The 12,735-nt window shown below is 50.1% G+C and overlaps 1 protein-coding gene across 1 annotated transcript in view; it reads left to right on the top strand.

Moving 5' to 3' along the window:
- The first annotated feature begins 5,618 nt into the window (after positions 1–5,618).
- Positions 5,619–12,735, top strand: part of WDR73 (WD repeat domain 73) — a 94,690-nt gene continuing 87,573 nt past the window's right edge. Inside the window, exon 1 of the mRNA XM_029602101.1 lies at positions 5,619–5,753. Within this exon, the coding sequence (XP_029457961.1) occupies positions 5,704–5,753 (50 nt within the window). The 5' untranslated portion in view covers positions 5,619–5,703. The remainder of the gene's footprint in view (positions 5,754–12,735) is intronic.

Below are 12,735 nucleotides of genomic sequence, written 5' to 3'. Positions count from 1 at the left end.
ATGCCTTGAAAGTCACATTAACTATCATCAAATATTGAAAAGCCTAATAATTTGTAATTGAATAAAGCCTAATTTTTATTATTTTATTTATTTATTTTTAATTTTTATATACCGAAGTTCTTGTAGGGACTACAAATCACTCCGGTTTACATAAAACGAATAACTGCTCAACAGAGAGCGGAGCTTTACATGGAACCGTAGAACATATGGAACAGTATAACTGTTTGACAATTTAACATAGTACTAAATAAAGAAATAATAGTTTAACTGGAACATAAATAAAGAGTATAATATTTTAAATATGAAGAAGTATAACTATTTAACGTAGTAATAAATAAAAAATATAAGCAAAGCCAAATAAATATAAGAAAAAACGTGAATTTTGAGCTCCAAGATAATTGTCCCGTTGCATGTTCTTAAAAGTAGTATTTGATACAGTGTCCATAAATAAGGTATATATAGTAAATTAGGAAGTCTGTCCGTCACAGAAAGAATTAAGCATCTGGGAAAGCTTGTTGGAAGAGAAAAGTCTTCAGTCTTTTTTTGAATTCTTGATGACTGGGTTCTAATCTGAGATCTGGGGGAAGAGTGTTCCATTGGTGTGGGCCTGCTGAAGATAGCGCTCGTTTGCTCAATGATGATTTTATTTGCGGAGCATGAGGTGATCCTCTGTATGCGCTTCTGATTGGTCTGGAGGAAGTGTGCGGTTGGAGTTGAGAGCTTAATGTGATGGGGGCTAGTTTGTTTGTCGCTTTGTGGATGATAGTGAGTACCTTATAGAGTATCCTTTGTTTAATGGGGAGCCAATGTAAGTTCCGAAGGATTGGGGTGATATGATCTTTTTTATTAGTGTTAGTTAGAATTCTAGCCGCTGAATTCTGAACCATCTGTAATGGTTTGATAGTGTTGGCTGGTATACCTAGAAACAGGGAATTGCAATAGTCGAGCTTCGAAAGAATGATGGATTGTAGTACTAGCCTGAAGTCGGAGAAGTGAAGGAGGGGTTTAAGTTTTTTGAGGACTTGCAGTTTGTAAAAGCAGTCCTTTGTGGTATTGTTAACGAACTTTTTTAGGTTTAGATGATTATCAAGCCATGCTCCAAGGTCTCTGACGTCAGATGAGAACGAGTTATTTGTGTTTGGTAGAGAAAAGCTGGAAGAGATTGTGTGTGGATCCTGGGAGACAATGAGCATTTCGGTTTTATTAGCATTCAATACTAAGTTGAGGCTTGAGAGTAGGTTTTTGATGGGCTGTAGGCATTCGTTCCAGTACATGATGGTTTTTTGAAGGGATTCTGTGATCGGAAGGAGGATTTGTATGTCGTCTGCATAGAGGTAATGGGTAAGCTTAAGGTTTGAGAGTAGATGGCAGAGAGGGAGGAGGTAGATATTGAAGAGGGTGGGTGAAAGTGATGATCCTTGTGGGACTCCTTGTTCTGTCAGGATAGGATGCGATTCTTTGTTGTTTATCCTTACTTTGTAGAATCTGTTGCTTAAGAAGGAATGGAACCAACTAAGGGCTGTGCCTTTGATCCCTATGTTGGCTAGTTGGTCTATTAGAATAGAGTGATTTACCGTATCAAATGCAGCGGAAAGATCCAGAAGAATGAGCAGGTAAGATTGTTTGTTCTCCAGATTAACGAGGATTGTGTCAGTGAGAGATAGTAAGAGCGATTCGGTGTTTAGACGTTTCCGGAATCCATATTGAGCTGGGGATAGAATGTTATGATCTTCCAAATAATCTGATAGTTGCTTGTTGACAATTTTTTCCATCAGTTTGGCGATCAGTTGTAAGTTTGCGATGGGTCTAAAATTAGCTGGGTCTGATGGGCAAGCGTTTGGTTTCTTTAGTAATGGTTTCAGTATTGCCAATTTTAACTGGTTAGGATCTAAACCTTGAGAAAGGGATGTGTTGATAATTTCTGCAATTGGTTTTGAGATGGTGTTTGGTAAGGCGATGAGGAGATTTTTGGTAATTGGTAATACCTGTAGCCCATGAAACCCATCCCTGGTTTTTTGTTTTTGTTTTCTTTTTTTAATTGGGAGATGGCAGCCCTCCCATCCTTCCGCTCCGTGAAGGTGGAACACCAATCACTGGCCACTGGCATCCCGCTCCGTGAATGCCTCTGTAGCTACTGCCACAGAGGCATTCATTTTGCTTTTGTACGAGAGCCTTTGAGGCCCCCTAGGGGTCCTATTGATCTTGAGAAGTTTGCATCTCATTGGAATGAGCTAAAGGAAAGCTTATTAGTTGAGAATGTTGCATCTCTAGTTGATTTGTGGACTATGATTTTATCCATATCCTGGATGTGGTTCCACCATTGTAATGGCTTCCTTTCATGCTGTTCGTCACCATGCCCCATGGTTTACTAGACAGTTTGTGGCCGCCGAAACAGTGACTTGATGCCTTGAATGGTGTTGGCAGAAATTCTGCCAACCTGCCTTCAAGGAGGAGTATATGGTAACATTTTGCTCCTATAGAAGGATGTGTTTTGAAACGAAGGCCTTCTTTACTTTGCTAATTCAAACATCCCTTGATCAGCCCTGTGAGCTGTTCAATATCGCTAAGAGTTTATTAAAGAAGCCAGCCCGGCATGTGTTAACTGTGGATCCCTGGCAAAATACTTTCAGGATACCGTTGGTCAGGAGGGACCTTGGTCCAGCTATCTTCACCCAACTGGACTGAATTTCACAATGTCAATTCTGCTGACATTTTGAAGCATTTTGGGCTGGATTTATCAAAATGCGGTACGTACCGCATGCGATAGCAAAAGGGGCGTGGTGTATGCTAACGGACTGCATCGCAAATGGCGAAGGTACGCACCGCAAGGTCCCGGCTGCTATCGCACAGCCTAACGCATCTGAAAGAGGTGTTGTTAAAATTGGCGTTATGGCTGTGCGATACCTCTTCGCAGGCAGGCTAACCCAGCCCAGCAAAGAACCCACAAACACGTTTTCGCATGCGTTAAAGGCCTATCGCATGCGAAAACGGGGCTTTTCCGCATGCGATAAGCCCTTAACGCATGCGAAAACGCCTTACCGCATTTTGATAAATGACCCCCTTTGTCTGCTAAGGTCTGCCTCACCTGTGCTTGTCCTTGTCCTTTTAGGATTATTCAAAATTTGAAGGACACTTTTGTGGGTTCTTTGAATATCATTAATGCTTCCTTATGTGAAAGGGTTGTTCCAGATTCTTTGAAACAGACAACTGTTCTCCTAGTTCTGATGAAATGTGTTTTAGTAGCCTCTGATTTAGCGAGTTATTACCCATTTCAAATCTTCCAAGTATAGGCAAGCTTTTGGATAAATGTTTTGGCGCATTTGCAGGATTTTTTTAGATGAGCATTCTATGCTCAATGTATTCCATTATGGGTTTCAAGAGGGTTACAGCACTAAGACTTTGCTGGGCTCTCTGCTTGACTCTATCTTTTGTGACCTTGATAGGGTTAGTGCCGTTATTTTGGTATTGTTAAGATATCTCTGCAGCCTTTAATACTTTGGGTCACTCCATCTTGCTTTATCATCTTTAGACAATTGAGCTTAGCGGTGCCACCCTAAACTGGACTGAATCCTTTCTATATAGTAGAATCCTGCAAATGAGATAAAATAGATCATCTTCTTGAAAACCCCTTTTTACCAGTTTTCCAAGTGGTCAAAACTTTCAGCCTTGTTTAATATCTATCTTCAACCTGTAGACAAGTGTTGTTAGCTTTGGTGTTCAAAACTGAGTCCATGAAGATGACATCCAGCTTTTCTTGTTATGTGAGCCTGATTTTTCCTCTGCACTATATCATTTATTTGAATGTATTAAACGGATCACTAGTTGGATAAGGTGCAACAGGCTAAAATGGAGGTTATTTGATCCTCCCCTTCTGATACCGTGAATAAAGTAACAATATGTGATTTGGTCCTTCCATTTTAGGATGAGGCACGCAGTCATTGAATATTGCTCGATACCAAGGTTTCAAGTAAAATCTGTGGTGCGAGCCTCTTTTTACAAGTTGCAACTATTGAGCATCTAAGATCCTTTATTCAACCTATGGACTTTCATACCATGCTGCAAGGCATAGATTATTGCATCTCCATTTAACTAGGTCTGCCTCAGTATTTATATTCTTTTGTACTCATGATGTTCAGCCAGCAGGTAAAACATTTTTGTTTGGCAGTTTTGGTTTTTTTTTTTTTGGTTTGTTTAGTTTCCTGAACCAAAAAGAAGCAATTTAAAAACTAAATCCTGCACTCCCCAAAACAAAAAAAAAAAATAAATCTAAACTTGCCTCCCAAATCCCCTTCCACTCCAAGAGCTCCGGGGGCCCAAGCTGAGCCCCTCCAACTCCCCTGCCTTCTGCAAAATTGGACCAGGCCGAGCCGGGGCCTAGCCACACCCTTCTGACCCATCCTCCCCTTAGAACAGTGGTTCTCAACCCTGTCCTGGGGACCCCCCTGGAGGCAGTGTATGCAAATTTTCTCTCATGCATATTCATTGTGGATAGCCTGAAAACCCGACTGGCTGGGGGGGGGGTCCCCAGGCCAGGGTTGAGAACCACTGCCTTAGAACAAATCCCTGGCCCCCACTTATCTGTTCCCTGGTTCTCCAATTGTTCAAAAGTGCTTTTTCACAATGACGGTGCCAACCCTCCTGACGGCTGTACAACATGTCACTAGCCGCACTTGACACAGGTGCCGCAGTGATGTCACTTTGGCGTTGCCCAGGAGGAACTGCGCCACCATTGTGAAAGCGCACCAGACAGGGCAGGAAAAAGTGGGCATCGCTCCTGCCCTTTCGAAGCACCAAAGAATGGGTAAGTGGGGGCCAGGGAAAGCCCCACCATTTGTTTTAAGCGGGAGGGTGGATGGTTGGCTAGTCTTTTTACATCCTCTCCGCTCCAACTATATAACCCCTCCATCCCCCTCCCTCTATTCTTCTCTCCCCCCTTGGATTTAGACATATAAGACTTTGTTGTGCCATGTATATTTTGTTCTTATGTTTAGCCATGTATTTTTTGCTCTTATGTTTAAATGTTACTCAAAAAGTTATACAATATGTTACTCAAAAAAGTTCTTTGTTATATGTAATTGCCCACAAGCAAGCTTAGTCAACTGTTCTCTGTAAACCGATTTGATTTACATATAATGTAAGAAGATCGGTATATAAAAACCATAAATAAATATATTTTGCTAAATATGCAAAATATAAAACGAAAGTGTTTTTAAATGTTAGAAACCGCAACAATGAGCAAAATGCAAGGGCTGCATTACTTATTTAGTTGTTAGTTTTCGTGCAGTTATTAAAAATCTGTGTCCCCCATACTTGTCGTAGTAAGCAAATGACACGAGGATTTTGCTAAGGAGAAATAAGAACAGTATCCACTATCCAGTGAGGAGGAGCACCATACGAGCCTGGGTAAATGACATGGAAGACCTGGCTATCGGTACAGACGAGAAGAGACAGACAAGCAGGCTGAAGCCACCACAAAAAAAACGCTGCAAGCTCTGTGGGACTGGGCTAATCTCCATGCATTTGCTTCCCGCCTGTTTTTGGTTTGTTTTTTTTTGGTCCAGTTTCGAACGTTTAAAAAAACAGATTAATAACCTAACGGTCTGCTCGCTCGCGAGCCTCGCGCTGTGGCGGTAGAGAGAGGGAGGCGCCTTCCGCTCCCCCGGAAGTGACGCAGCGGGGTTTGAGAGCGGAGAGCCACGCGCTATGGCGGACGGGGAGTGGGAGGACGAGTGGCTCATTGAGTCCATCAGGCTGTGAGTGGCGGCGGCGGCGGCGGCGGCCCGGGGATAGGAGCAGTAATAAGATGATGGCTTTTTTTTTTTTTTTGTCGTCTTGTGCTCGTATTTTCGCGGCTGAGACCCACAAGTCTCTCCAAAGGCGTTGAATGGAATGGGGCAGTGCACCATAATATTAGACAAATATGTATAGTACTACAGGCCCTCCCCCCCACAACCTCAGGGTGTGGTTGCAACTAAATACCGTGGCTGTTTCCTCAGCCTTTTCAGTGCCCGAGAATATGAGGCTCTGAAATAATAGGCAGGAAATAATACATTAATAACCCGTATAAAAACAATAGTAAGCGCGCAGGATTCTTGAAGAGACTCATTAATAGGGGCTATATGACAGGTACACTTACATCTGATCAGTTAGTGTGTATTTCATTATAAACAGATGTAGTACTTATAAACTTGCCACTAATAATTTCCACAGCATTATCAGACATATGCGGTGCTAGACAGTCCTTGTGCCCTGGAGTTTACAGTCTAATAAAGACCCGCAAACAAGGCCAAGTTTAATTTATTCAAGCACACCTGAGTTGAATGTCATGTCAGTTTTTGGCATGATAGAGACATGTCTGTATCCTAGCTTCTTTGGGGGAGTGTAAATGATATTCTTACTTCAGTCCAAGTTAGTTTATTTGATTTATATTCCGCCCTTCAGGGGAAGACTTGCCCAACATTACAGTCTGTTGTAAAGCAGCATTTTATATTATTAGCATCAACATAGTATACTGGTGAAACTAGGGGGCTAAATTTATCCACCTCAGGGGTGCAATTTTCATTCTGGGGGTTCTAGTTGGCTAATGAAAGAGATCACCGGCTAGAACCTCCAAGATGAACACTACTCTCTTTAATGAACCCTATCCTTCCTTTTCTATAATTGACTATTTCCTCTTTTTGCTAAAAATAATTTCTGTAAATTTATCCCTTGCCACCAGCTATTACCATATGACTGCAGCATCTTGAAGGAATACTTCCTTTAGTTAAGATTTATTCCTTATAAACACTTAGAACATTTAGATAAGAGGAAAGAGGGTGTGCTTTCTGTTGAAATACTCTTCCTAGACTTCCTCTCCATATCAATCAGTTCCCTGTACGTACCTGGATCAGTCCAGACAGTGGTTATGTCCCCAATCCAGCAGATGGAGTCAGCCCAAAGCTTCGAGGGGGCGTCACCATAAATACTACTACCCCCTCTGCAGGAGTTCAGTATCTTCTGACTCCAGCAGATGCGAGTAGTGGAATCTGGGCTTGCTCCCGATTCTCTTGTTCCTTTGTTCTTTTGCTTCCCTTGGTTGGAGGCTTTATTGAGTTTGTTTGTTTGGTTGGATCAAGTTGTGTTACAAAAAAAAAAAAAAAAAATTAATTAGGTTAATTGATTGATTGGGGAGGCGTGGCTTCTGTTTTGTGCTCTGTCTCTCCTTTCTCTATTTACCGGCGCTGTCCGGGGCTGCTGCGGGGTAAGTGTGATTTTCTTCTCCCCCTTCCTTTGCAGCTAGGTTACACGCGGCTGCCGGTGCTCCGGCCTCCTCGCGTCTTCACCCTCTCCCGCGGCCATTTTGCGGCTCCACGTGGGCTGCACCGGGGAGAGGGCTGCTCATCACCGGCGGGTCGTGCGGCCAGGAGGGCCCCCCCGCGGCGCCGTTTCTATTTTTGGGCGGGTAGCGCAGGCCACCCGGGCCCCCCCGCAGCGGCGATCCGTTTCGCGGCCCCCCCCCGGGTTTTTCAAGGCGTTCTGGGCTGTCGGGGGCTGTTCCCCTTGCGCTCCAGATGCCGCGGCCGGCGCGTTGCTCGGCCTGTGGGGAACCTGGATCGCGCGTTTCAAGGGAGGGAATTTGTGCTCGATGCCTTCCCGGTGGAGAAGGCACCTCTCGGCCCCTCACACATCGGGCCTCCATGACAGCCTTACCCGGGCGGCGCGGGCTGGCCCCTCCCCCATTCATGGCGGGAACGGCGGCCATCTTACATACGCTGCACCCTGAAGGAGCCCAGGCAGCGCAGGGGGACGAGGTGGCTTCAGAGGGCTCTCCCCCGAGGTTAGTGCCGGAGACAGACCCGGAGGAAGGCCCGCGGGGGCAGGGTCCCTCGGGGCCCCCACCCGCGGAGGCCCCCCCGACTAGGCCGGGATTTTCGCCGGAGTTCATACGGCTGATGCATACAGCCTACCTGCAGGACCTGGCTGCGCCCGCAGATCCGCCTCCACCCAAGCTCCCGCGACCTTCGTCCGCCTATCCGGCCCCCCCCGCCCCGGCGGGTGTGGGGGCCCCACAGCTCCCCAGCCAACCACGGCTCCCCGTGGGCTCGGGGGGGCCTGGGTCGCCACCAGCCTCCCCTGGGTCGGACCCCGCGGCGGCGGGCCAAGGGGACTCCACGTCTGAGGGTGAGGACCCACGCACCCTGCGCCTCTTCCAGCGGGACGAGCTGGATGACCTGATCCCACAGATCATTCAGGGATTGGACCTTGATCCCCCGCCGGACCGGCCAGCTCCCGTCGCGCCCGCTGTAGTCACCTCCTCGAAGAAGGGAGACCCGGTGCTGGCAGCCCTTCGCCCGAGGGCTCGGGCCTTTCCCATTCATGAGTCGTTCCTGCAGTTGCTCACCAGGGAATGGGATACCCCGGAAGCCGCTCTGAAGGGTAGCCGCGCCATGGAACGGCTATATCCGCTGCCGGAAGATTTTCTGGATCTCATCAAGGTACCCAGAGTGGACTCCGCGGTGTCAGCGGTCACGAAGAGGACGACCATTCCGGTGACAGGTGGAGCAGCGTTAAGGGATACGCAGGATCGCAAGTTGGAAGTCTTCCTCAAGCGGGTCTTCGAGGTCTCCGCAGTGGGGCTGCGGGCTGCGATGTGCAGCTCGCTTGCCCAGCGAGCCAGTCTTCTCTGGGTGCAGCTACTGCTCACGTCTCAGGTGTTGCCACCCGAAGAAGCCGCCCAGGCGGATAGACTGGAAGTTGCGGTGGCATACGGGGCAGACGCTTCCTATGATCTGTTTCGGGTCCTTGCCCGCTCCATGGCCTCGGTGGTGGCGGCACGTCGACTTCTATGGCTCCGCAACTGGGCGGCGGACACGTCCTCCAAGTCAAGTCTGGGTTCCCTGCCATTCAGGGGTAAATTCCTGTTCGGCGAGGATCTGGACCAGATTATCAAGTCTCTGGGGGAAAACGCGGTCCATCGCCTGCCGGAAGACAGATATCGCTCCAGCAGGGCGTTTTCGTCCTCTCGGACCAGAGCCAGAGCGCAAAGGCGCTATAGGAGTTATAGGCCGGCGGCGGCTCGGCCCTCTGCCCCCAGGTCTCAGCCCTGGTCTCGCTCCTTTCGCGGGCGCCGCCCCGCGCGCCCCGCTTCCACGGCGGGACAACCTTCGCCAAAGTCCTCTCAATGATGTTCAGCTCGCCCACTCCGCCGTCCCCAAGATTGGGGGGGCGGCTGGCGTTCTTTTACGAGGAGTGGGCACGGATCACCTCGGACCAGTGGGTCTTGGACACCATAGGACGCGGCTACGCTTTGGAACTTGTCCGCGCTCCGAAGGGTCGATTCATCTTCTCGCCCTGCGGCTCGGCCATCAAGCGAGAGGCGGTGCAGGCGACGCTGGACAGACTGTGGGAGATAGGCGCCATTGTGCCCGTACCCTCCGGAGAGGTGGGCTCGGGCCACTATTCCATCTACTTCGTGGTACCAAAGAAAGACGGCTCCTTCCGCCCCATACTGGACTTGAAGGAAGTCAACAAATCCCTCAGAGTGATCCGGTTCCGCATGGAAACGCTGCGTTCGGTGATCGCGGCGGTACACCGAGGGGAGTTTTTGGCCTCCTTGGATCTGACGGAGGCCTACCTTCATATCCCCATTCGCCAAGAACACCATTGCCTTCTCCGGTTCAAGATCCTGGACCAGCATTTCCAATTCGTGGCGCTTCCGTTCGGCCTAGCAACGGCCCCACGTACCTTTACCAAGATCATGGTAGTTGTGGCGGCTGCCCTTCGGAAGGAGGGTATTCTAGTTCATCCTTACTTGGACGACTGGCTCATACGGGCGAAGTCCTTCCGGCATGGCCAGGCGGCAGTGGCCAGGGTAATAGAGTTTCTGCAGTCCCTAGGATGGGTGGTGAACTTCTCCAAGAGCTCCCTCGTGCCTTCGCAGCGCTTGGATTTCTTGGGGGCGACCTTCGACACCCGTCTGGGGGCGGTTTTTTCTGCGGCAGGACAAGGCGCACGCCCTGCGGGAGCACATACAGCGGTTCTCTGCATTACCAGCGCCCACTTCCTGGGACTATCTACAGCTCCTGGGGGTGATGGGTTCCACCATCGACATGGTTCCCTGGGCCTTTGCGCGCCTCCGGCCTCTACAAAGGGCACTTCTATCCCGCTGGAAGCCACTTTCGCAGGACTACCAGGTGATACTCCCGCTGCCCCAGGTTGCACGGACCAGCCTGGACTGGTGGATGGTCCCGGAGAATCTGGCTCGAGGCATGTCCCTCGACCTTCCGAATTGGGTAGTGGTAACCACCGACGCCAGTCTCGTAGGCTGGGGGGCAGTCTGCGACCGCAGCGCCACGCAGGGGACGTGGTCCGCGGAGGAGTCGACGTGGTCCATCAATCGTCTGGAGACCCGAGCGGTCAGGCTGGCTCTTCTTCACTTCCTGCCACTCCTTCGGAATCGGGAAGTCAGAGTCTTGTCGGACAACGCGACCACGGTGGCCTATATCAACCGACAGGGCGGAACCCGCAGCCCGCAGGTCGCGCTCGAGGCAGAGATGTTGATGCAGTGGGCGGAACGACACCTGGCCCGACTGGCGGCCTCGCACATAGCGGGAGTGGACAACGTCCAGGCGGATTTCCTCAGTCGCCAGCTCCTGGATCCCGGAGAGTGGGCCCTCTCCGACGAGGCCATGCAGCTGATCGTTCGGCGGTGGGGTCCTCCCCACCTGGATCTTATGGCATCCGCTCAAAACACCAAGGCGCCTCGTTTCTTCAGTCGCCGGAGAGAACGGGGGGCGGAGGGCGTCGATGCCCTAGCGCTCCCGTGGCCGGCCGAGCTACTTCTATATACGCGTTCCCCCCCGTGGCCACTGGTGGGAAGGCTACTACGACGGATAGAGGTTCATCGGGGGACTGTCATCTTCGTCGCGCCAGAGTGGCCGAGACGTCCTTGGTTCGCGGACCTTCTCCACCTAGTAATCGACGGGCCCATACGGTTGGGACATCTTCCCCGACTCCTCCACCAGGGACCAGTATTTTTCGACCAGGCAGAACTCTTCTGTCTTGCGGCCTGGCTTTTGAGAGGCGTCGCCTCCGACGACGGGGATACCCGGAGGCGGTAGTATCCACGCTGCTGCGGTCTCGGAAGACCTCAACGTCGGTGGCCTATGTGCGGGTCTGGAAGGTGTTCGAGCTGTGGTGTACCGGCCTGAACACAAGACCCTCGGAAGCGTCTGTTCCTCAGATCCTCCAGTTCCTGCAAGCAGGGGTGGACAAGGGGCTCGCCTACAACTCGCTTCGGGTTCAAGTGGCCGCTCTTGGCTCTCTCCTGCGTGACGGAGGAGCTCTGTGGCGACATCCGGACATCGCCCGTTTCCTCAAGGGGGTCAAGCATTTGCGGCCTCCACTGCGCGATCCTTGTCCCTCGTGGAGTCTCAATCTGGTACTACGCGCTATGTCAGGACCTCCGTTTGAACCGCTGCGGAATGCGACGATCAAGGATCTCACCCTCAAGGCGGTGTTCCTAGTGGCCATCTGCTCCGCTCGGCGTATTTCGGAGCTACAGGCCCTGTCGTGTAGGGAACCTTATCTCAGGTTCTCTGATTCGGGTGTTTCACTTCGCACTGTCCCCTCCTTCCTTCCGAAGGTGGTGTCTGCGTTCCACGTGAATCAGACGGTGGAACTTCCATCGTTCTCTTCGTCGGAGCCGCGGTCTCTTCGTCTCCTTGACGTCAAGCGCACCCTGAGGCTCTACCTGGAGGCTACGAATGATTTCCGGACTTCTGACCATCTCTTCGTCCTTTGGTCCGGTCCCCGCAAGGGATCTCAGGCTTCGAAGACGACTATTGCCAGATGGCTGAAGGCCGGCATTGCCGCCTCCTATATTGGGGTGGGGCGGATTCCCCCACCCGGCATCGTAGCACACTCGACACGCGCTCAGGCGGCCTCCTGGGCAGAGAGTCGCTCGGTGTCTTCGCAAGAAATCTGTAGAGCGGCCACCTGGAAATCGTTGCACACGTTCTCGAGACACTATAGACTACATCTCGCCTCGTCCGTCCAGGGACATTTTGGCGAACAGGTCCTACGAGCAGGTCTCGCAGGATCCCACCCGGGTTAGGGAAGCTTGGGTACATCCCACTGTCTGGACTGATCCAGGTACGTACAGGGAAAGAAAATTATTACTTACCTGCTAATTTTCGTTCCTGTAGTACCATGGATCAGTCCAGACGCCCACCGCGTTTTGGGTCCTAGGGCCTACTCCTGCTCGACTGTATGTGGATGCTGAGTCTGTTCAGCTGTGTCTCCTTTTTACAGTAGTGCACTTACTGCTGTTGTTGTTGTTGTTACGTGTTTCCAGTTTTCCCTGTCACTGTTTACTCCCTTGGAGGTTGACACGCTATGTTCGTGTCCGACCACCCGTTGGTGGGTCGGTTTTTCAGTTTACTCAGTTATCACTCAGCGGCTTATTGTTGCCGTCCTGTTTCAACTTGATCCAAGCAGGGGGTTTCGGTTTACTCGGGCTTTGATATACTCGATACTGAACTCCTGCAGAGGGGGTAGTAGTATTTATGGTGACGCCCCCTCGAAGCTTTGGGCTGACTCCATCTGCTGGATTGGGGACATAACCACTGTCTGGACTGATCCATGGTACTACAGGAACGAAAATTAGCAGGTAAGTAATAATTTTCTTTTATTTCCCCACAAATTGTTTTGTAGCTGAAGAAGCAATGGTAGTTATAATTCTGAAAAATTAAAATT

Source organism: Rhinatrema bivittatum, chromosome 5 (genome assembly GCF_901001135.1).
Source record: "Rhinatrema bivittatum chromosome 5, aRhiBiv1.1, whole genome shotgun sequence".
Taxonomy (NCBI): domain Eukaryota; kingdom Metazoa; phylum Chordata; class Amphibia; order Gymnophiona; family Rhinatrematidae; genus Rhinatrema; species Rhinatrema bivittatum.
The sequence above is the reverse complement of the archived record's forward strand: the minus strand, read 5'-3'. Positions and strand labels throughout refer to the sequence as shown.